The 22,613-nt window shown below is 47.2% G+C and overlaps 1 protein-coding gene across 1 annotated transcript in view; it reads left to right on the top strand.

Annotated features, from left to right (window-relative positions):
* The window catches only part of ATP6V0B (ATPase H+ transporting V0 subunit b), a 46,490-nt gene that overhangs the window by 4,512 nt on the left and 19,365 nt on the right, over positions 1 to 22,613 (top strand). Inside the window, exon 2 of the mRNA XM_063939491.1 lies at positions 1,729 to 1,777. Coding sequence (XP_063795561.1) covers positions 1,729 to 1,777 — 49 coding nt within the window. The remainder of the gene's footprint in view (positions 1 to 1,728; positions 1,778 to 22,613) is intronic.

Here is a 22,613-nt window from a genome sequence, read left to right as displayed (position 1 = left end):
ATTCCAGACCCGTTCGCACCACAGCGACAAACCGCTGCGCGCGAACGGGTCGGAATGACCCCCATTGTGAGCCAGGCCTACTCATCCAATATCGGTGCCTGACCTTATAAATGCTCTACAGAATGAATGGGCACAAATTCCCACTCTAAAATCTAGTGGAGAGCCTTCCAAGAAGAGTGTTTTAGCTGCAAAAGGGGGACCAACTCCATAGTAAAGTATATGTATTTGAATACAGGGTCATTACAGTCCCTGTTGGTGTAGTAGTCAAGCGTCCGAATACTTTCGTCCATATATTGTATGTCGAGAACAGTAAAGGCATAGAAACGGGATTGTGTATAAAAAAGGTTGCAATCCCTATACGTTTCATACAGTATTTTTGTTCATCAACCGAAGAGTGTGTGCTTCAAACGCATCTCCATTGTTTCATTTCAATTCAATTGTGGTAGTATACAGAGCCAAAATTAGAAAAATTGACAGTGTCCAAATATATATGGACCTAACTGAATTGTGCAATATTGGTACTTTGGACGTCCAATGGGACACAGCCAACATGCCATTGTTACGTGCAACATGTAACAATACATTGCGCTGTCGTTGAATTTATGCATGGCTATCTGTATCCTGGAAAACGCAACTTCCATCCTCTGCTGCCCTTTGCTGGTGTTTTCCCCTCAGAGTCCCAGGCTGATCTCGCATAAGACGCCGATGCACATGATACATTAGCAGGTCAACTGATTTGGTCACTGGGACTCCTACATAGTCACTCCTGAGTCCTGGGGGTCTCCTCTTCCAGCCATAATTATATACACTCCGTTATTATACATGACACAGAAATAACATCCCTGTTGGCATGTTATTCCACTTGTGTGAAACCTTTGCTAACAATGTTTGGGGTTCATCCTGTACTCGGGTGTTTTCTGTTAGTATCGGCAGTATACAGTGGTCACTGTCGCAAAAGATCTAGGAACATATTGATAGTAATTAGTGATGTATACAGACCATGTCCACATCTGTGGCCTTCACAGTAAGTGATTAATGAGGACCCGAAAAGAAAGCTGATTCTTGTATAGACACAAAAACCAAAAGAAAGAAAGAAGGACTATGTCTTTTCTGGGGCACACTTAGTTAATTCATACAAAAACGTTATCTCTGTTAAAATATACATTTTATTATTATCACTTTAAAAAGCGGGTGGACGACAATATATTTAAATACACATAAAAATGAGTTGTGGCGCATTGGCTCAATGAGCCAAAATATATCTATTATAGATCTCTTAATCCTGGTGAGTCAAATTGTTCACCTCTCCAATATGGGAGATAAATTTTAGGAAAGAGAATGTACACCAGGCTCTAACCCCTACCACATGCAATGTGCCTCATTATTCTTTGAAATATTAATGTTTCAAGGAGTTCCAAGTCCTGTGTCACAGGTTTTGATCCAAATACCTGCAGTACCCAGTATTCTCTGGTGGTCTCCCACCCAGGTACTGACCAGGCCCCACAGTGCTTGGCTTCCAAGATCAGACGAGATTGGCATACTGACCGCAGGTGAATATATCATACCTGGTGGCACTGGGAGCCCAAAAAACTCCAAACAAAAAGTCCCAATGAAGTGTAAATGCTCAATACATCAATTTTGTCTCTTAATGAGGACCCGTCACGTATTATATTAGCTCTCCGTGGAGAGAAATGTAAAAATACTAATCATCGTGCCTTTATATTTTAGGTACCTGTTACACGATATTTGATCTGGGGTTTCGATTTGATGTTGCGTGGTAAGTGACCTTGTTCTTTCATTGTGAAATAACTTTTTCAATATGTGGAATATTTAGCTCACATCTAAGCGCTCTGTCTGATAAGTCTCTGTGGTTCTCCTGGTTTCTTCTTATTTAGAAATGTCCTTTTATCTGCTGGTACTGTATTTAGTGTATTTGGGAAGGAAGCAGCCTATGTACGAGTATAACAGTTTGCGACCTCCCTGATGAAACCCAGTGGGGTAACACGTGACGGTCAGCTCTTGGTTTCTGACATGAGGCCTGCGCCATCCGTCACTTTCACCCACAAACATTGGATCTAGCTCTTGTATCGACCAATCGCTGGCGGACAGGGTTAACCCTTTATTAAATTGCGGAAACATTATGTGCCGTAACTACAACACATTCTTCATCATGATTATAGGGCCTTATATAGACATGGACGCAACCGCTGTGTTCGCATGCAGCAGCTGCATCCATTGGGTCTGCACACGTGTACTAGCTATAGTGCATGACCCTTCACTATGCGGTCGCATCCCAGAAGGATGCGATCGCATGGTGATTGACTGGCAATGGGCGTCCGGGGAAGGGGGGTGAGAACAGGAAATGCAGGCGTGTCATGGCTGCTGTTGCCTCTGACGTCGCCTGCGTTTGGAAACATGGCAGAGGGACCTCTGCCTACGCAGATGGGGGTCTACCTCTATTCAATATGTTCGCAATTAAATTGCGAATGCGTCGTGAGGCAGCGCCACACATACTGGGCGACCTTCCCTTGTGCAGTGTGAGAGTGTAAGGACGCAGATTCTGCTGCGAGAGCAACATCTGCATCCATCTCTGAAGATCCATAATGTGCTAATATTTCAGACAGTGGGGCAGATGTATTAACCTGGAGAAGGCATAAGGAAGTGATAAATCAGTGATATGTGCAAGGTGATAAAGGGACCAGCCAATCAGATCCTAACTGTTAATTTACATATTGGAGCTGATTGGCTGGTGCCTTTATCACCTTGCGCATATCACTGGTTTATCACTTCCTTATGCCTTCTCCAGGTTAATACATCTGCCCCTTTATTTGAAATGTTCTGTTCTTACTTCAGTTTTTTTTTTTTTTTTTTGCTGCTCGCATAAATGTGTTTTAGAAGCTCCCAAATACATGAATTACATTTCAGGGGTCGTTCACACATGTGAGCAGAGAAAATGGGTTATAGTGCATTTATTATTTAACCAGTGTTTATATAGGAGAGACATATTTACTTTACGGAGAATATTTAGTCATGAGTCCATGTTGCACTTACAATCTATATTCCCTATCGCAGAGGTTCCCAAACTCCATTGCAGTCCAGGTGTTAAGGATATCTGTGCCTGAGCACAGGTAACTAGATTAGTACCTCCAGTTTATTTGATTTAGTCAGAGTTGGGAGCCTCTGTCCTATCACATGTACACTGACACATACACTAGGGATAATTGTTTTTTTCTCAGAATGCAGATAAACTACCTGTATATATTTGGATTGTGGGGGGAAACCGGAGTCCCCAGAGGAAACCCACGCAAGCACAGGGAGAATATACAAACTCCACACTGGGCCTATGTGAGAATCAAACCCCAAACCTTTGTGCAAGGAGTCAGTAATGCTAACCTCTATGCTAATGTGCACTTGTTGGTGCATTTTTGGTAATGTGTTATCACTGGACTTTATTTTTATTGTGCTTTTCCTGCAGTTATTATTGTATTGGGAGCGCACCATTGGCTGATGACAAACTGGTTGTTTGGGGGTAAAACTTTAGAAATTAATGGTGCAAATGTTCACTGTATTGTTACACTACTGATTTTGTCAGGTTGTATTAAGCAATTCATGCAATTCTTGGTGGCCTGGTCCGGTGCTACTAGCTGAAGAATGCGGATAGGAGTGAATGAGCCATCCTAGAAGTAATCCGGATATATGCCGTTATAAAATACAGCAGTGTATATAGGAAACATGTACCTGGAGGAGGAATTAGGGGTTTAGATTACTGATGTTGGCGTCTTGTGTGACCTCGCTGGGTACCTGGAGACGACAAATGAAGGAGCTGACATCTTCTCATTGTCTCTGGATGAAAAGTCATCTTTACCAAAACAGCCTGTGCCTCTCCCCTGTGTTTGTGGTCACAACAGAGCTGATTGGTGTCGCTGTGTGGCTGGCTGAGCCCGGTTCCTGTGTGTCTGATGTCGTTGGTACAGGTTCCTCCCACTGTAACACTGACCCTCAGTGCTGAGCACGGTCTCTGTGTGTAATGGGATATGTATTTATGTATAGTAATGAGTACAGATTGTCCCTCCCTCTGTCATCCCTGTTCTGATGGAGGGGCGTCCTCTCCCTGTGTGTAGTGTGATATGTGTATATAGTAATCCGTACAGCTTCCCCTCTGTCTCTGCCAGTACTGTCCTGATGGAGGGTCTCCTCTCCCTGTGTGTAGTGTGATATGTGTATATAGTAATGAGTACAGCTTCCCCTCTGACTCTGCCAGTACTGTCCTGATGGAGGGTCTCCTCTCCCTGTGTGTAGTGTGATATGTGTATATAGTAATGAGTACAGCTTCCCCTCTGTCTCTGCCAGTACTGTCCTGATGGAGGGTCTCCTCTCCCTGTGTGTAGTGTGATATGTGTATATAGTAATGAGTACAGCTTCCCCTCTGTCTCTGCCAGTACTGTCCTGATGGAGGGTCTCCTCTCCCTGTGTGTAGTGTGATATGTGTATATAGTAGTCTGTACAGCTTCCCCTCTGTCTCTGCCAGTACTGTCCTGATGGAGGGTCTCCTCTCCCTGTGTGTAGTGTGATATGTGTATATAGTAGTCCGTACAGCTTCCCCTCTGTCTCTGCCAGTACTGTCCTGATAGAGGGGTCTCCTCTCCATGTGTGTAGTGATATGTGTATATAGTAGTCTGTACAGCTTCCCCTCTGTCTCTGCCAGTACTGTCCTGATGGAGGGTCTCCTCTCCCTGTGTGTAGTGTGATATGTGTATATAGTAGTGAGTACAGCTTCCCCTCTGTCTCTGCCAGTACTGTCCTGATGGAGGGTCTCCTCTCCCTGTGTGTAGTGTGATATGTGTATATAGTAGTGAGTACAGCTTCCCCTCTGTCTCTGCCAGTACTGTCCTGATGGAGGGTCTCCTCTCCCTGTGTGTAGTGATATGTGTATATAGTAGTGAGTACAGCTTCCCCTCTGTCTCTGCCAGTACTGTCCTGATGGAGGGTCTCCTCTCCCTGTGTGTAGTGTGATATGTGTATATAGTAGTCCGTACAGCTTCCCCTCTGTCTCTGCCAGTACTGTCCTGATGGAGGGTCTCCTCTCCCTGTGTGTAGTGTGATATGTGTATATAGTAGTGAGTACAGCTTCCCCTCTGTCTCTGCCAGTACTGTCCTGATGGAGGGTCTCCTCTCCCTGTGTGTAGTGTGATATGTGTATATAGTAGTGATGTGCACCGGAAATTTTTCGGGTTTTGGGTTCGGTTCCGCGGCCGTGTTTTGGGTTCGAACGCGTTTTGGCAAAACCTCACCGAATTTTTTTTGTCGGATTCGGGTGTGTTTTGGATTCGGGTGTTTTTTTCAAAAAAACCTAAAAAACAGCTTAAATCATAGAATTTGGGGGTCATTTTGATCCCATAGTATTATTAACCTCAATAACCATAATTTCTCTAACGTCCTAGTGGATGCTGGGGACTCCGAAAGGACCATGGGGATAGCGGCTCCGCAGGAGACTGGGCACAAAAGTAAAAAGCTTTAGGACTACCCGGTGTGCACTGGCTCCTCCCCCTATGACCCTCCTCCAAGCCTCAGTTAGATTTTGTGCCCGAACGAGAAGGGTGCAATCTAGGTGGCTCTCCTGAGCTGCTTAGAGTAAAAGTTTAAATAGGTTTTTTTATTTTCAGTGAGACCTGCTGGCAACAGGCTCACTGCATCGAGGGACTAAGGGGAGAAGAAGCGAACTCACCTGCGTGCAGAGTGGATTGGGCTTCTTAGGCTACTGGACATTAGCTCCAGAGGGACGATCACAGGCCCAGCCATGGATGGGTCCCGAAGCCGCGCCGCCGTCCCCCTTACAGAGCCAGAAGACTGAAGAGGTCCGGAAAATCGGCGGCAGAAGACGTCCTGTCTTCACTAAGGTAGCGCACAGCACCGCAGCTGTGCGCCATTGCTCTCAGCACACTTCACACTCCGGTCACTGAGGGTGCAGGGCGCTGGGGGGGGGCGCCCTGAGACGCAATAAAAACACCTTTTTTGGCAAAAAATACATCACATATAGCTCCTGGGCTATATGGATGTATTTAACCCCTGCCTATTTTTACATAAAAAAGCGGGAGAAAGGCTCCGCCCCTTTTTCGGCGGCCTATCTCCTCAGCACACTGGCGCCATTTTTTCCTCACAGCTCCGTTGGAGGAAGGCTCCCTGACTCTCCCCTGCAGTCCTGCACTACAGAAACGGTAAAACAAGAGAGGGGGGGCACTAAATTGGCATATAAATATATACAGCAGCTATATTAGGGAAAAACACTTATATAAGGTTATCCCTGTATATATATAGCGCTCTGGTGTGTGCTGGCAAACTCTCCCTCTGTCTCCCCAAAGGGCTAGTGGGGTCCTGTCCTCTATCAGAGCATTCCCTGTGTGTGTGCTGTGTGTCGGTACGTTGTGTCGACATGTATGAGGAGGAAAATGGTGTGGAGGCGGAGCAATTGCCTGTGTTAGTGATGTCACCCCCTAGGGAGTCGACACCTGACTGGATGGTCTTATGGAAAGAATTACGTGATAGTGTCAGCACTTTACAAAAGACTGTTGACGACATGAGACAGCCGGCAAATCAGTTAATACCTGTACAGGCGTCTCAAACACCGTCAGGGGCTCTAAAGCGCCCGTTACCTCAGGTTGATACAGACACGGACACTGACTCCAGTGTCGACGGTGAGGAAACAAACGTATTTTCCAGTAGGGCCACACGTTACATGATCACGGCAATGAAGGAGGTTTTGAACATTTCTGATACTACAAGTACCACAAAAAAGGGTATTATGTGGGGTTGTGAAAAAACTACCCGTAGTTTTTCCCGAATCAGATGAATTAAATGAGGTGTGTGATGAAGCGTGGGTTTCCCCCGATAAAAAACTGCTAATTTCTAAAAAGTTATTGGCATTATACCCTTTCCTGCCAGAGGTTAGGGCGCGTTGGGAAACACCCCCTAGCGTAGATAAGGCGCTCACACGCTTATCAAAACAAGTGGCGTTACCGTCCCCTGATACGGCCGCCCTCAAGGAACCAGCTGATAGGAAGCTGGAAAATATCCTTAAAAGTATATACACACATACTGGTATTATACTGCGACCAGCAATCGCCTCAGCCTGGATGTGCAGTGCTGGGGTGGCTTGGTCGGATTCCCTGACTGAAAATATTGATACCCTGGACAGGGACAATATATTATTGACTATAGAGCATTTAAAGGATGCATTTCTATATATGCGAGATGCACAGAGGGATATTTGCACTCTGGCATCAAGAGTAAGTGCGATGTCCATTTCTGCCAGAAGAGGATTATGGACGCGACAGTGGTCAGGGGATGCGGATTCCAAACGGCATATGGAAGTATTGCCGTATAAAGGGGAGGAGTTATTTGGGGTCGGTCTATCGGACCTGGTGGCCACGGCAACGGCTGGAAAATCCACCTTTTTACCCCAAGTCACCTCGCAGCAGAAAAAGATACCGTCTTTTCAGGCTCAGTCCTTTCGTCCCCATAAGGGCAAGCGGGCAAAAGGCCACTCATATCTGCCCCGGGGCAGAGGAAGGGGAAAAAGACTGCAGCAGACAGCCTCTTCCCACGAACAGAAGCCCTCCCCCGCTTCTGCCAAGTCCTCAGCATGACGCTGGGGCCTTACAAGCGGACTCAGGCACGGTGGGGGCCCGTCTCAAGAATTTCAGCGCGCAGTGGGCTCACTCGCAAGTGGACCCCTGGATCCTGCAGGTAGTATCTCAGGGGTACAAATTGGAATTCGAGACGTCTCCCCCTCGCCGGTTCCTGAAGTCTGCTTTACCAACGTCTCCCCCCGACAGGGAGGCGATATTGGAAGCCATTCACAAGCTGTATTCCCAGCAGGTGATAATCAAGGTACCCCTCCTACAACAGGGAAAGGGGTATTATTCCACGCTGTTTGTGGTACCGAAGCCGGACGGCTCGGTGAGACCCATTTTAAATCTGAAATCCTTGAACACTTACATAAAAAGGTTCAAGTTCAAGATGGAGTCACTCAGAGCAGTGATAGCGAACCTGGAAGAAAGGGACTATATGGTGTCTCTGGACATCAAGGATGCTTACCTCCATGTCCCAATTTGCCCTTCTCACCAAGGGTACCTCAGGTTTGTGGTACAGAACTGTCACTATCAGTTTCAGACGCTGCCGTTTGGATTGTCCACGGCACCCCGGGTCTTTACCAAGGTAATGGCCGAAATGATGATTCTTCTTCGAAGAAAAGGCGTCTTAATTATCCCTTACTTGGACGATCTCCTGATAAGGGCAAGGTCCAGAGAACAGTTAGAGGTCGGAGTAGCACTATCTCAAGTAGTACTACGACAGCACGGATGGATTCTAAATATTCCAAAATCGCAGCTGATTCCGACGACACGTCTGCTGTTCCTAGGGATGATTCTGGACACAGTACAGAAAAAGGTGTTTCTCCCGGAGGAGAAGGCCAAGGAGTTATCCGACCTAGTCAGGAACCTCCTAAGACCAGGCCAAGTGTCAGTACATCAATGCACAAGTATCCTGGGAAAGATGGTGGCTTCTTACGAAGCGATTTCATTCGGCAGATTCCACGCAAGAACTTTTCAGTGGGATCTGCTGGACAAATGGTCCGGATCGCATCTTCAAATGCATCAGCGGATAATCCTGTCTCCAAGGACAAGGGTGTCTCTCCTGTGGTGGTTAGAGTGCTCATCTCCTAGAGGGCCGCAGATTCGGCATTCAGGATTGGGTCCTGGTGACCACAGATGCCAGCCTGAGAGGCTGGGGAGCAGTCACACAGGGAAGAAATTTCCAGGGCTTGTGGTCAAGCATGGAAACGTCACTTCACATAAATATCCTGGAACTAAGGGCCATTTACAATGCCCTAAGTCAGGCAAGACCTCTGCTTCAGGGTCAGCCGGTGTTGATCCTGTCGGACAATATAACGGCAGTCGCCCACGTAAACAGACAGGGCGGCACAAGAAGCAGGAGGGCAATGATGGAAGTGGCAAGGATTCTTCGCTGGGCGGAGAATCATGTGATAGCACTGTCAGCAGTGTTCATTCCGGGAGTGGACAACTGGGAAGCAGACTTCCTCAGCAGACACGATCTTCACCCGGGGGAGTGGGGACTTCACCCGGAAGTCTTCCACATGATTGTGAACCGTTGGGAAAAACCAAAGGTGGACATGATGGCGTCCCGCCTCAACAAAAAACTGGACAGATATTGCGCCAGGTCAAGGGACCCTCAGGCAATAGCTGTGGACGCTCTGGTAACACCGTGGGTGTACCAGTCAGTGTATGTGTTTCCTCCTCTTCCTCTCATACCAAAAGTACTGAGAATCATAAGAAGGAGAGGAGTAAAGACTATACTCGTGGCTCCGGATTGGCCAAGAAGGACTTGGTACCCGGAAATTCAAGAGATGCTCACGGAAGACCCGTGGCCTCTACCTCTAAGAAAGGACCTGCTCCAGCAGGGACCATGTCTGTTCCAAGACTTACCGCGGCTGCGTTTGACGGCATGGCGGTTGAACGCCGGATCCTGAAGGAAAAAGGCATTCCGGATGAAGTCATCCCTACCCTGATCAAAGCCAGGAAGGATGTAACCGTACAACATTATCACCGTATTTGGCGTAAATATGTTGCGTGGTGCGAGGCCAGGAAGGCCCCTACAGAGGAATTTCAACTGGGTCGTTTCCTGCATTTCCTGCAAACAGGACTGTCTATGGGCCTCAAATTAGGGTCCATTAAGGTTCAAATTTCGGCCCTGTCAATATTCTTCCAAAAAGAACTGGCTTCTGTTCCTGAAGTTCAGACGTTTGTCAAGGGAGTACTGCATATACAGCCTCCTTTTGTTCCTCCAGTGGCACCTTGGGATCTCAATGTAGTTTTGGGATTCCTAAAATCACATTGGTTTGAACCACTCACCACTGTGGACTTAAAATATCTCACATGGAAAGTGGTAATGCTGTTAGCCCTGGCTTCAGCCAGGCGTGTCTCAGAATTGGCGGCTTTATCCTATAAAAGCCCTTACCTAATTTTTCATACGGACAGGGCAGAATTGAGGACTCGTCCTCAATTTCTCCCTAAGGTGGTTTCAGCGTTTCACTTAAAGCAGCCTATTGTGGTGCCTGCGGCTACTAGGGACTTGGAGGATTCCAAGTTGCTGGACGTAGTCAGGGCCCTGAAAATATGTTTCCAGGACGGCTGGAGTCAGAAAATCTGATTCGCTGTTTATCCTGTATGCACCCAACAAGCTGGGTGCTCCTGCTTCTAAGCAGACGATTGCTTGTTGGATTTGTAGTACAATTCAGCTTGCACATTCTGTGGCAGGCCTGCCACAGCCAAAATCTGTAAAAGCCCATTCCACACGGAAAGTGGGCTCATCTTGGGCGGCTGCCCGAGGGGTCTCGGCTTTACAACTTTGCCGAGCAGCTACTTGGTCAGGGGCAAACACGTTTGCTAAATTCTACAAATTTGATACCCTGGCTGAGGAGGACCTGGAGTTCTCTCATTCGGTGCTGCAGAGTCATCCGCACTCTCCCGCCCGTTTGGGAGCTTTGGTATAATCCCCATGGTCCATTCGGAGTCCCCAGCATCCACTAGGACGTTAGAGAAAATAAGAATTTACTTACCGATAATTCTATTTCTCATAGTCCGTAGTGGATGCTGGGCGCCCATCCCAAGTGCGGATTGTCTGCATTACTTGTACATAGTTATTGTTACAAAAATCGGGTTATTGTTCTTGTGAGCCATCTTTTCAGAGGCTCCTTCTGTTATCATGCTGTTAACTGGGTTCAGATCACAAGTTGTACGGTGTGATTGGTGTGGCTGGTATGAGTCTTACCCGGGATTCAAAATCCTTCCTTATTGTGTACGCTCGTCCGGGCACAGTATCCTAACTGAGGCTTGGAGGAGGGTCATAGGGGGAGGAGCCAGTGCACACCCGCTAGTCCTAAAGCTTTTACTTTTGTGCCCAGTCTCCTGCGGAGCCGCTATCCCCATGGTCCTTTCGGAGTCCCCAGCATCCACTACGGACTATGAGAAATAGAATTATCGGTAAGTAAATTCTTATTTTACACTCATTTCCAGTCTATTCTCAACACCTCACAATATTATTTTTAGTCCTAAAATTTGCACCAAGGTCGCTGGATGACTAAGATAAGCGACCCAAGTGGCCGACACAAACACCTGGCCCATCTAGGAGTGGCACTGCAGTGTCACGCAGGATGGCCCTTCCAAAAAATACTCCCCAAACAGCACATGACGCAAAGAAAAATGAAAGAAAAAAGAGGTGCAAGATGGAATTGTCCTTGGGCCCTCCCACCCACCCTTATGTTGTATAAACAGGACATGCACACTTTAACGAACCCATCATTTCAGCGACAGGGTCTGCCGCACGACTGTGACTGAAATGACTGGTTGGTTTGGGCCCCCACCAAAAAAGAAGCAATCAAACTCTCCTTGCACAAACTGGCTCTACAGAGGCAAGATGTCCACCTCATCATCATCATCATCGTCCGATTAATCACTCCTTTCACTGTGTACAGCCCCCTCCTCACAGATTATTAATTCGTCCCCACTGGAATCCACCATCTCAGGTCCCCGTGCACTTTCTGGAGGCAATTGCTGCTGGTGAATGTCTCCACGGAGGAATTGATTAGAATTCATTTTAATGAACATCATCTTCTCCACATTTTCTGGAAGTAACCTCGTACGCCGATTGCTGACAAGGTGAGCGGCTGCACTAAACACTCTTTCGGAGTACACACTGGAGGGAGGGCAACTTAGGTAGAATAAAGCCAGTTTCTGCAAGGGCCTCCAAATTGCCTCTTTTTCCTGCCAGTATACGTACGGACTGTCTGACGTGCCTACTTGGATGTGGTCACTCATATAATCCTCCACCATTCTTTCAATGGTGACAGAATCATATGCAGTGACAGTAGACAACATGTCAGTAATCGTTGGCAGGTCCTTCAGTCCGGACCAGATGTCAGCACTCGCTCCAGACTGCCCTGCATCACCGCCAGCGGGTGGGCTCGGAATTCTTAGCCTTTTCCTCGCACCCCCAGTTGCGGGAGAATGTGAAGGAGGAGCTGTTGACGGGTCACGTTCCGCTTGATTTGACAATTTTCTCACCAGCAGGTCTTTGAACCCCTGCAGACTTGTGTCTGCCGGAAAGAGAGATACAACGTAGGTTTTAAATCTAGGATCGAGCACGGTGGCCAAAATGTAGTGCTCTGATTTCAACAGATTGACCACCCGTGAATCCTGGTTAAGCGAATGAAGGGCTCCATCCACAAGTCCCACATGCCTAGCGGAATCGCTCTGTTTTAGCTCCTCCTTCAATGCCTCCAGCTTCTTCTGCAAAAGCCTGATGAGGGGAATGACCTGACTCAGGCTGGCAGTGTCTGAACTGACTTCACGTGTGGCAAGTTCAAAAGGTTGCAGAACCTTGCACAACGTTGAAATCATTCTCCACTGCGCTTGAGACAGGTGCATTCCACCTCCTTTGCCTATATCGTGGGCAGATGTATAGGCTTGAATGGCCTTTTGCTGCTCCTCCATCCTCTGAAGCATATAGAGGGTTGAATTCCACCTCGTTACCACCTCTTGCTTCAGATGATGGCAGGTTCAGGTGTTTTTGGTGGTGCTCAAGTCTTCTGTACGCGGTGCCTGTACGCCGAAAGTGGCCCGCAATTCTTCTGGCCACCGACAGCATCTCTTGCACGCCCCTGTCGTTTTTTAAATAATTCTGCACCACCAAATTCAAGGTATGTGCAAAACATGGGACGTGCTGGAATTTGCCCAGATGTAATGCACGCACAATATTGCTGGCGTTGTCCGATGCCACAAATCCCCAGGAGAGTCCAATTGGGGTAAGCCATTCTGCGATGATCTTCCTCAGTTGCCGTAAGAGGTTTTCAGCTGTGTGCATATTCTGGAAAGCGGTGATACAAAGCGTAGCCTGCCTAGGAACGAGTTGGCGTTTGCGAGATGCTGCTACTGGTGCCGCCGCTGCTGTTCTTGCTGCGGGAGGCAATACATCTACCCAGTGGGCTGTCAGTCATGTAGTCCTGAGTCTGCCCTGCTCCACTTGTCCACATGTCCGTGGTTAAGTGGACATTGTGTACAACTGCATTTTTTAGGACACTGGTGACTCTTTTTCTGACGTCTGTGTACTTTCTCGGTATCGCATGCCTAGAGAAGTGGAACCTAGATGGTATTTGGTACCTGGGACACACTACCTCAAGAAATTCTCTAAGTCCCTGTGAACTAACGCCAGATACCGGACGCACGTCTAACACCAACACAGCTGCCGAGGCCTGAGTTATCCGCTTTGCAGCAGGATGACTGCTGTGATATTTCATCTTCCTCGCAAAGGACTGTTGGACAGTCAATTGCTTACTGGAAGTAGTACAAGTGGTCTTCAGACTTCCCCTCTGGGATGACCATCGACTCCCAGCAGCAACAACAGCAGCGCCAGCAGCAGTAGGCGTTACACTCAAGGATGCATCGGAGGAATCCCAGGCAGGAGAGGACTCGTCAGACTTGCCAGTGACATGGCCTGCAGGACTATTGGCTTTCCTGGGTAAGGAGGAAATTGACACTGAGGGAGTTGGTGGTGTGGTTTGCGTGAGCTTGGTTACAAGAGGAAGGGATTTACTGGTCATTGGACTGCTTCTGCTGTCGCCCAAAGTTTTTGAACTTGTCACTGACTTATGATGAATGCGCTGCAGGTGACGTATAAGGGAGGATGTTCCGAGGTGGTTAACGTCATTACCCCTACTGATTACAGCTTGACAAAGGCAACACACGGCTTGACACCTGTTGTCTGCATTTGTGTTGAAATAATTCCACACCGAAGAGCTGATTTTTTTTTTTTTTTTGTATTTTGACCAGGCATGTCAATGGCCATATTCCTCCCACGGACAACAGGTGGCTCCCCGGGTGCCTGACTTAAACAAACCACCTCACCATCAGAATTCTCCTTGTCAATTTCCTCCCCAGTGCCAGCAACACCCATATCCTCATCCTGGTGTACTTCAACAGTGACATCTTCAATTTGACTATCAGGAACTGGACTGTGGGTGCTCCTTCCAGCACTTGCAGGGGGCGTGCAAATGGTGGAAGGCGCATGCTCTTCACGTCCAGTGTTGGGAAGGTCAGGCATCGCAACCGACACAATTGGACTCTCCTTGGGGATTTGTGATTTCGAAGAACGCACAGTTCTTTGCTGTGCTTTTGCCAGCTTAAGTCTTTTAATTTTTCTAGCGAGAGGCTGAGTGCTTCCATCCTCATGTGAAGCTGAACCACTAGCCATGAACATAGGCCAGGGCCTCAGCCGTTCCTTGCCACTCCGTGTCGTAAATGGCATATTGGCAAGTTTACGCTTCTCCTCAGACGCTTTTAATTTTGATTTTTGGGTAATTTTTTTACTGATCTTTTGTGTTTTGGATTTTACATGCTCTGTACTATGACATTGGGCATCGGCCTTGGCAGACGACGTTGATGGCATTTCATCGTCTCGGCCATGACTAGTGGCAGCAGCTTCAGCACGAGGTGGGAGTGGATCTTGATCTTTCCCTATTTTTTTAACCTCCACATTTTTGTTCTCCATGTAGATGGATGGATAGTATAGTATTATATTACTTATGGAGGACGAGTGACGACACAGAGGTAGGTACAGCCGTGGCCTACCGTACTGCTATATATAATATACTGTATAATAATAACGGACCTGGTGGACACTGTCGGCAGACTGCTAAACTAGTATGAAGAAAAAAAAGCCACCACAGGTATACAATGTGGATGGATAGTATAGTATTATATTACTTACGGACGACGAGTGCACTGACGACACAGAGGTAGGTACAGCCGTGGCCTACCGTACTGAGATATATATATATATAGATATAGATAGATAGATATATATAATAATAATAACGGACCTGGTGGACACTGTCAGCAGACTGCTAAACTAGTATGAAGAAAAAAAAAAACCACCACAGGAGTGTTTTTCAGGCAGACAAACGTATACTGGACTGGTGGTCACTGTCAGCAAAACTGTGCACTGTACTCCTGCTATAACTGCTCCCCAGTCCCCACAATTAGGCAGTGTGAGCAGTGCACTCCGCACAGATATATCATGCAGCAGTGCAGCACACTGAGCACAGATATGGTGGAGCGTTTTTTTCAGGCAGAGAACCAACGGATTAAACTGGTGGTTACAACTATTATAATCAAAACCCTGCACTGTACTCCCTAACAGCTGCTCCCCGTCCCCAATCCTCCCCACAATTATAACTAAGTCACTCTGTGTCTTTTCTACTATAACGGAGAGGATGCCAGCCACGTCCTCTCCCTATCAATCTCAATGCACGTGTGAAAATGGCGGCGACGCGCGGCTGCTTATATAGATTCCGAGTCTCGCGAGAATCCGACAGCGGGATGATGACGTTCGGGCGCGCTCGGTTTACCCGAGCCACACGGAGAATCCAAGCATGGCTCGGACCCGTGTAAAAAGGCTGAAGTTCGGGGGGGTTCGGTTTCCGAGAAACCGATCCCGCTCATCACTAGTATATAGTAGTCCGTACAGCTTCCCCTCTGTCTCTGCCAGTACTGTCCTGATGGAGGGTGTCCTGATGTACTGTCCTGTGTGTAGTGTGATATGTGTACATAGTAATGAGTACAGCTTCCCCTCTGTCTCTGCCAGTACTGTCCTGATGGAGGGTCTCCTCTCCCTGTGTGTAGTGTGATATGTGTATATAGTAGTCCGTACAGCTTCCCCTCTGTCTCTGCCAGTACTGTCCTGATGGAGGGTCTCCTCTCCCTGTGTGTAGTGTGATATGTGTATATAGTAGTGAGTACAGCTTCCCCTCTGTCTCTGCCAGTACTGTCCTGATGGGGGGGGGGGGTCTCCTCTCCCTGTGTGTAGTGTGATATGTGTATATAGTAGTGAGTACAGCTTCCCCTCTGTCTCTGCCAGTACTGTCCTGATGGGGGGGGGGGTCTCCTCTCCCTGTGTATAGTGATATGTGTATATAGTAGTCTGTACAGCTTCCCCTCTGTCTCTGCCAGTACTGTCCTGATGGAGGGTCTCCTCTCCCTGTGTGTAGTGTGATATGTGTATATAGTAGTCTGTACAGCTTCCCCTCTGTCTCTGCCAGTACTGTCCTGATGGAGGGTCTCCTCTCCCTGTGTGTAGTGTGATATGTGTATATAGTAGTGAGTACAGCTTCCCCTCTGTCTCTGCCAGTACTGTCCTGATGGGGGGGGGGGGTCTCCTCTCCCTGTGTGTAGTGTGATATGTGTACATAGTAATCCGTACAGCTTCCCCTCTGTCTCTGCCAGTACTGTCCTGATGGAGGGGCGTCCTCTCCCTGTGTGATATGTGTATATAGTAGTCCGTACAGCTTCCCCTCTGTCTCTGCCAGTACTGTCCTGATGGAGGGGCGTCCTCTCCCTGTGTGTAGTGTGATATGTGTATATAGTAGTCCGTACAGCTTCCCCTCTGTCTCTGCCAGTACTGTCCTGATGGGGGGGACTCCTCTCCATGTGTGTAGTGGAATATGTGTATATAGCAGTCCATACAGCTACCCCTCTGTTTCAGCAAGTACTGTCCTGATAAAGGGGTCTCCTCTCCCTGTGTGTAGTGGGATACAGGGCCTTGCTAAAGTATTCACCCCCTTTGCAGTTTTCATGTTTTGTTGCTTCACAACCTGGAGTTAAAATGGATTGTTTGAAGGGTTGCATCATTTCATTCACAGAACATGGCTAAAATTTTGAAGATTATTTATTATTATTATTATTATTATTATTATTATTATTTTATTTTTATTTATTTATTTTTTTATATCGTGAAGCAAACAACAAACAGGACAAAATAACAGAAAACGTCAGCGTGCATAACTATTCACCCCCCTGAAGTCAGTACTTTGTAGAGCCACCTTTTGCGGCAATTACAGCTGCAAGTCGCTTTGGATAAGTCCTCTATGGGCTTGCTACTGGGATTTTTGCCCATTCCTCAAGGCAAAACTGCTCCAGCTCCTTCATGTTGGATGGTTTCTGCTTGTGAACAGCAATCTTCAAGTCTGACCACAGTTTCTCAATTGGATTGAGATATGGGCTTTGACTAGGCCATTCCAACACATTTAAATTTTCCCCTTAAACCACTTGAGTGTTGCTTTAGCAGTATGCTTCTGGTCATTGTCCTGCTGGAAGGTGAACCTCTGTTCCAGTCTCAAATCACAGGCAGACTGAAACAGATTTGCTCAAGAATATCCCTGTATTTAGCACCATCCATCTTCCCCTTGACACAAAACAGTTTCCTAGTCCTGCTGTAAAACATCCCCACAGCAAGATGCTGCCACCACCATGTTTCACTGTGGGGATGGTGTTCTTGGGGTCATGGGATGTGTTGGGTTTGCGCCAGACATAGTGTTTTTCCTTGGTGGCCGAAAAGTAAAATTTTAGTCTGACCAGAGCACCTTCCTCCATACATTTGGAGAGTCGTCCACATGCCTTTTGGCAAACTCAAAACGTGCCTTCTTATTTTTAACAATGGCTTTTTTCTGGCCACTCTTCCATAAAGCCCAGCTCTATGGAGTGTACGGCTTATTGTGGTCACATGCCCAGATACACCAGTCTCTGCTGTGGAACTCTGCAGCTCCTTCAGGATTACCTTTGGTCTCTGTGCTGCCTCTCTGATTAATGCCCTCCTTGCCCGGTCTGGGAGTTTTTTTGGTGGCCGCCCCTCTCTTGGCAGGTTTGTTGTAGTACCATGTTCTTTCCAGTTGAAGATGATGGATTTGATGGTGCTTTGGGGGATCATCAAAGATTTGGATTTTTTATATTTTTTATTTTTTTATAACCCAACCCTGACTTGTACTTCTTAACAACTTTGTCCCTTGTTTGGTGAGCTCCTTGGTCTTCATGGTGTGATGCCTCTTGCTTAGTGGTGGTGCAGCCTCTGGAGCCTTTCAGAAAAGGTTTGTTTATACTGACAGATCATGTGACCCTTAGATTGCACGCAGGTGAACTTCATTTCACTAATTATGTGACTTCTGAAGGTAATTGGTTGCACCAGAACTTTTGAGGGGCTTCATAGCAAAGGGGATGAATGTATATGCACATTCAAATTTTTATTTCGAAAAATTATTTTTTTATATATTTTTCTCATCAACTTAGACTATTTTGTGCATATCCATCACATAAAATTCAGATAAATAAATTACAGGTTGTAATATACCAAAATGGGTAAAAAGCCAAGGGTGGTGAATACTTTAGCAAGGCACTGTATAGTGTTCACTCTAGGAATTTTTTAGGGCAGGGTGCTGACCTTGGAGGGCACATTTTAATTTAGAAGGGCAAAATGATGTACATACTGTAATATGTATGCAGGTGTATTAAACTGGCAGCACATTGTATCTTATAAACCATCCTGGGACACCTTCGCTTCAATCTGACAGCACATTTTAAGTTAAATGTGCTGTCAGATTGAAGCGAAGGTGTCCCAGAATGGTTTATATAACATTCATGTGCTGCCAGTTTATTTATTAAGTGTCTCAATAGGGTTTATATAGTTCATTAAACTATATAAACTCTATTGAGACACTTCAGAATATATCAGGGCCGTTTAGAAACTGGGAGCTCTCCAGGGTAAACAAGCAGGGGATATCCTCTCACATCTGAAGCCTAATAGGTTACATCAGTTATTAGATTGTATAAAGGGTGTATGATTTCCCAATGCTATCATAATGTTTTCTGCAGCTACAGATACATTGCCAAAAACTGTATGGCCATTAGGAGAAAAAAAATACACAGTCACCATTGTCTCCAGTAGAAGAAACCAGCAGTTTGTTAGGACTTAGATCTCTTACACATTAATTTGTAATTCATAGGTAATGTGTCACAATAAGATAAGTTGAGTGCTGCCAGATTAAAACTAAAGGGGCACCAGGCGACCTATATACAGTAGGATAAATAGCTTAGTGTGGCAGCACTAGTCTTATATGATGTTTGTGTGTCAATACAACTTACTGGGGGCTGATGCTGCAGGAGTGATCGCACTGGTGTCCCCCCTCACACATCACGGAACTGGATGAAAATGGGCGCCACACTGATCCTACCCGGCGTCCTCTTATATAGGGTCATGTACACAGAGGAGGGCTGGGTTTGCATCGGCGGGAGAGGCAAACCCAGCCCTCCTCATCTCACCAGCAGCCTACAGTATTGCAGAGAGCTGTGAGCGCATTAGCGCAACAAGCCTGCAGCTGCGGCGGGGAGGAGTGACAGATGCGGCGGGGAGGAGTGACAGATGCGGCGGGGAGGAGTGACAGCTCGGCGCGGCAGTCCTTTACTAATTAGCAGGGCGGGCACAAACTGGCAGGGGCGTTTCTGACACTCAGAAAAGGGGCAGGGCGCAGCGCCCTGCAAAAGGAAGCTAGAGTGAACACTAACTGTATATGTGTATATAGTAGTCTGTACAGCTTCACCTCTGTTTCAGCCAGTACTGTCCTGATGATGGAGGGGTGTCCTCTCCCTGTGTGTAATGCAATATACTCTATGGACAGGATTCAATTCTTTTCACCCCTTTCCAAACCCGTTCTGTTTCTGCCCTCAGGGGCGTGGTATCAATATTTCGGCTCGCTACCCCCAGAGTAGGGAGGAACCCATCCCTTTACACAGCTAAACCTGATCACTATGGGAGCAATATGCGCAATAACGGAGATCATATTAGAAAGGAAATTGGGCGTGATAGAGCATTTGAATCCCACCCATTATGTGTGTATCTAGCAATGAGTACAGGTATCTTCTGCGGGTGTAGTATGTGTTGTCGGAGGTCGGGCTCCCGGCGACCAGCATACCGGCGCCAGAATCCTGACCGCCGGCATACCGACAGCCGGGCGAGCGCAAATGAGCCCCTTGCGGGCTCGCTGAGCTTGTCACATTATCTATTCTCCCTCCAGGGGGGTCGTGGACCCCCAAGAGGGAGAAGAACTGTCGGGATTCCGGCGCCTGTATGCTGGTCGCCGGGAGCCCGACCGCCGGCAAAGTGAAGTCTACCCATCTTCTGCTTCTGTTCACAGTAATTTACTGTTCAGAGCCACCCAATGACTTATAAGAAACCTGTTTCAGGGGGGTAGCAGTTTGGTACTTACTACATGTATGTGATTAAGATGTGAGTTGCACATTTCCCGGACCTCATAACGTTGTCGGACCAGTAAACACACGCAGACATCCCACCACTGAAATGGTGATTGTTGATCTCACATTGGGCCTTATAAGACCTTGTGCAATCATTGCCGCTACGCATTGATTATACTGAGAAGTTCTGCTCAGCTCTTCTCTTGTGGGTGTAATGTGGTTTCTTATTACATGTGGTGAGTTTGTCACACGTTCCGGTGCTTACTTCACTGCTTATACTTTATAGCAGGGGTCTTCAACCTTTAAGACAGTGTGGGCCACATAAAAAAATGAAACGAAGCCGAGGGCCACTAAGCTATACTGCGGTATTTAGAATCTAAATTTTAATTTATGATTGTAATGAGACCTTTTCTAGACTCATAAGACCATAAAAAAGACTTCAAAAGATAATTATTGTAATTTAATGAATGAAACATGGTCTACTTTACCTTTGTTATTATAATAAGTTCATATCAGTGGGAAACTTGGCATTGTTTTTGCTTGGCCAGCTTGTCGATGTTGGCATCAATGTTAGAAGTCGCTATGCGCAGAGTATTCTCAAGATGTTGGTCTGTAAGCACTGAACTGGACTCATACGGCAGTATCACTGGACTGGTGGGTATAATGTGGGCATGCTTTCACAATATTGCTGCTGTCTGTCTGTGATGGGGGGAGGGAGGGTATGATAGCGCCTATGTCAAGACATAGGTGCTATCATACCCTCCCTCCTCCCCATCACAGACAGACAGCAGCATTGTCAAAGCATGCTCCCTGCCATCTCTGCTCTTAATACTTAATACACCCCCTGCTGGGTCCCCCGCCACGCCCCCTGCCCTCAATACTAATTTATTCACTGCCATGCTCAGGCTGCCGCACCCCCGTCCCCGCCGCTCCCGCACGCCGGGTTCCTGCACTGCCCCCTGCCCTCAACACTTATACACTTTTATTCTCCTGCCGCAGCCCCCCCCCCCCCCCCCCCCCCCCCGCGCCGGGTCCCCGCCGCACACAGCCATGCTCAGGCTGCATACATGCTGCCGCACCCCCTCCGCTCCCGCCCGCCGGGTTCCCGCACTGCCCCCTGCTCTCAATGGTAACTTGCCGCACCCCCCCCCAGCCGGGTCCCTGCCGCTCTCACCCACCTATTCAACACTGCAGGCGGAGGGAGACACAGGGAGGGAGACACAGTAAGGGTGACCAGACCACTGACCAGCCTAAGAGGAGCTACTCCCCTTCTTTTTTTTTTTTTCGTGTTCATATGTGCGCTGCGGGTGGGCGCGTCGGCGGGCCATGGAAACCATAGCAGCGGGCCACCTGTGGCCCGCGGGCCACGGGTTGAAGACCCCTGCTTTATAGTGTCTCTGTTCCAATACTGATAATTAATGGATGTTCTCCCTTTAAAACCCTATTGGTCCTGCTATCTCTGGCTAGAAATATCTGACAGGCTTATACTGGACGTTGGTCCTGGAAATTGGAAGAAGAATCTTACTGAGCAGAAAGCGTTGGTTGGGGTGCAGTTCCTCCAGGACACACGCTGCCCGTTGTGTATTGTCAGCGGCTCGTGACTTGGTGTAATGGACAGGATACGCTCTGTGCTGGTGTTTACTATCCCTGGGCAGGGAACCAGCAAATTCCTGCTTAATGATAATAGTACAAATAAACTCTGTGATCGCACCTTAGGGAACATTAGTAACATATATGGATCACATCTACACTGCCCTAGAACATGGGGAGAGTAGGAGGAACCGTCCTCTCCCATGAGAGTATTTTAAATCAAGTATTGTTGATTTTTTTATTTTTATTTTAGCAAAATTTAAATCGCAACAAACCGAAGACACGTTATCAGAAAAGTACAGCGAGAAATAGACGTATGCAAGTAAAACAAAGTATAGTAAACCTAGGTCTGAAAGTACGTGACCGTTGGCAAAGTAGAATCAAGCTGAAGCGCTAAACCGGATGGGAGTGGTGCTACATGATTCAGGAGGGAGATCGCCACATATTTCCATTCAGGAGGGGCACCAGCGGTCTCTTGTCTTATGATATTTAGAAGTGACATTTCTTCCCACATGGTCCGCTGTGTCTTTCACTCCTCGTCTGTCATTGTACCCAGGTCAGACTCCCATTTCAATTGTAACAAGTACTTCCAGCAAGAAGCTGGATTGGAGATCGCCATAAAGGTACAAAGTTGATTTCCTGGTTCCCAGAAAAGCAACATGAATTTAAGCGAGGAAGTGAAGATATAAGGGGAGGATTACAACTGAACTGGGCATGCACAGTATAGCAAAACTGCAAATCTCTATAAAATAACGTATAGGGGAAGAGTACATTCCACCCACAACTGCTCATATGATTTAATGTGGCCATCACGGAAAACCTGTCCCAGGGCAGAGTGTGCATAAACTGGCCAGATGTTATCCAAACTGAGCATGG

Source organism: Pseudophryne corroboree, chromosome 9 (genome assembly GCF_028390025.1).
Source record: "Pseudophryne corroboree isolate aPseCor3 chromosome 9, aPseCor3.hap2, whole genome shotgun sequence".
NCBI lineage: Eukaryota > Metazoa > Chordata > Amphibia > Anura > Myobatrachidae > Pseudophryne > Pseudophryne corroboree.
The sequence above is the reverse complement of the archived record's forward strand: the minus strand, read 5'-3'. Positions and strand labels throughout refer to the sequence as shown.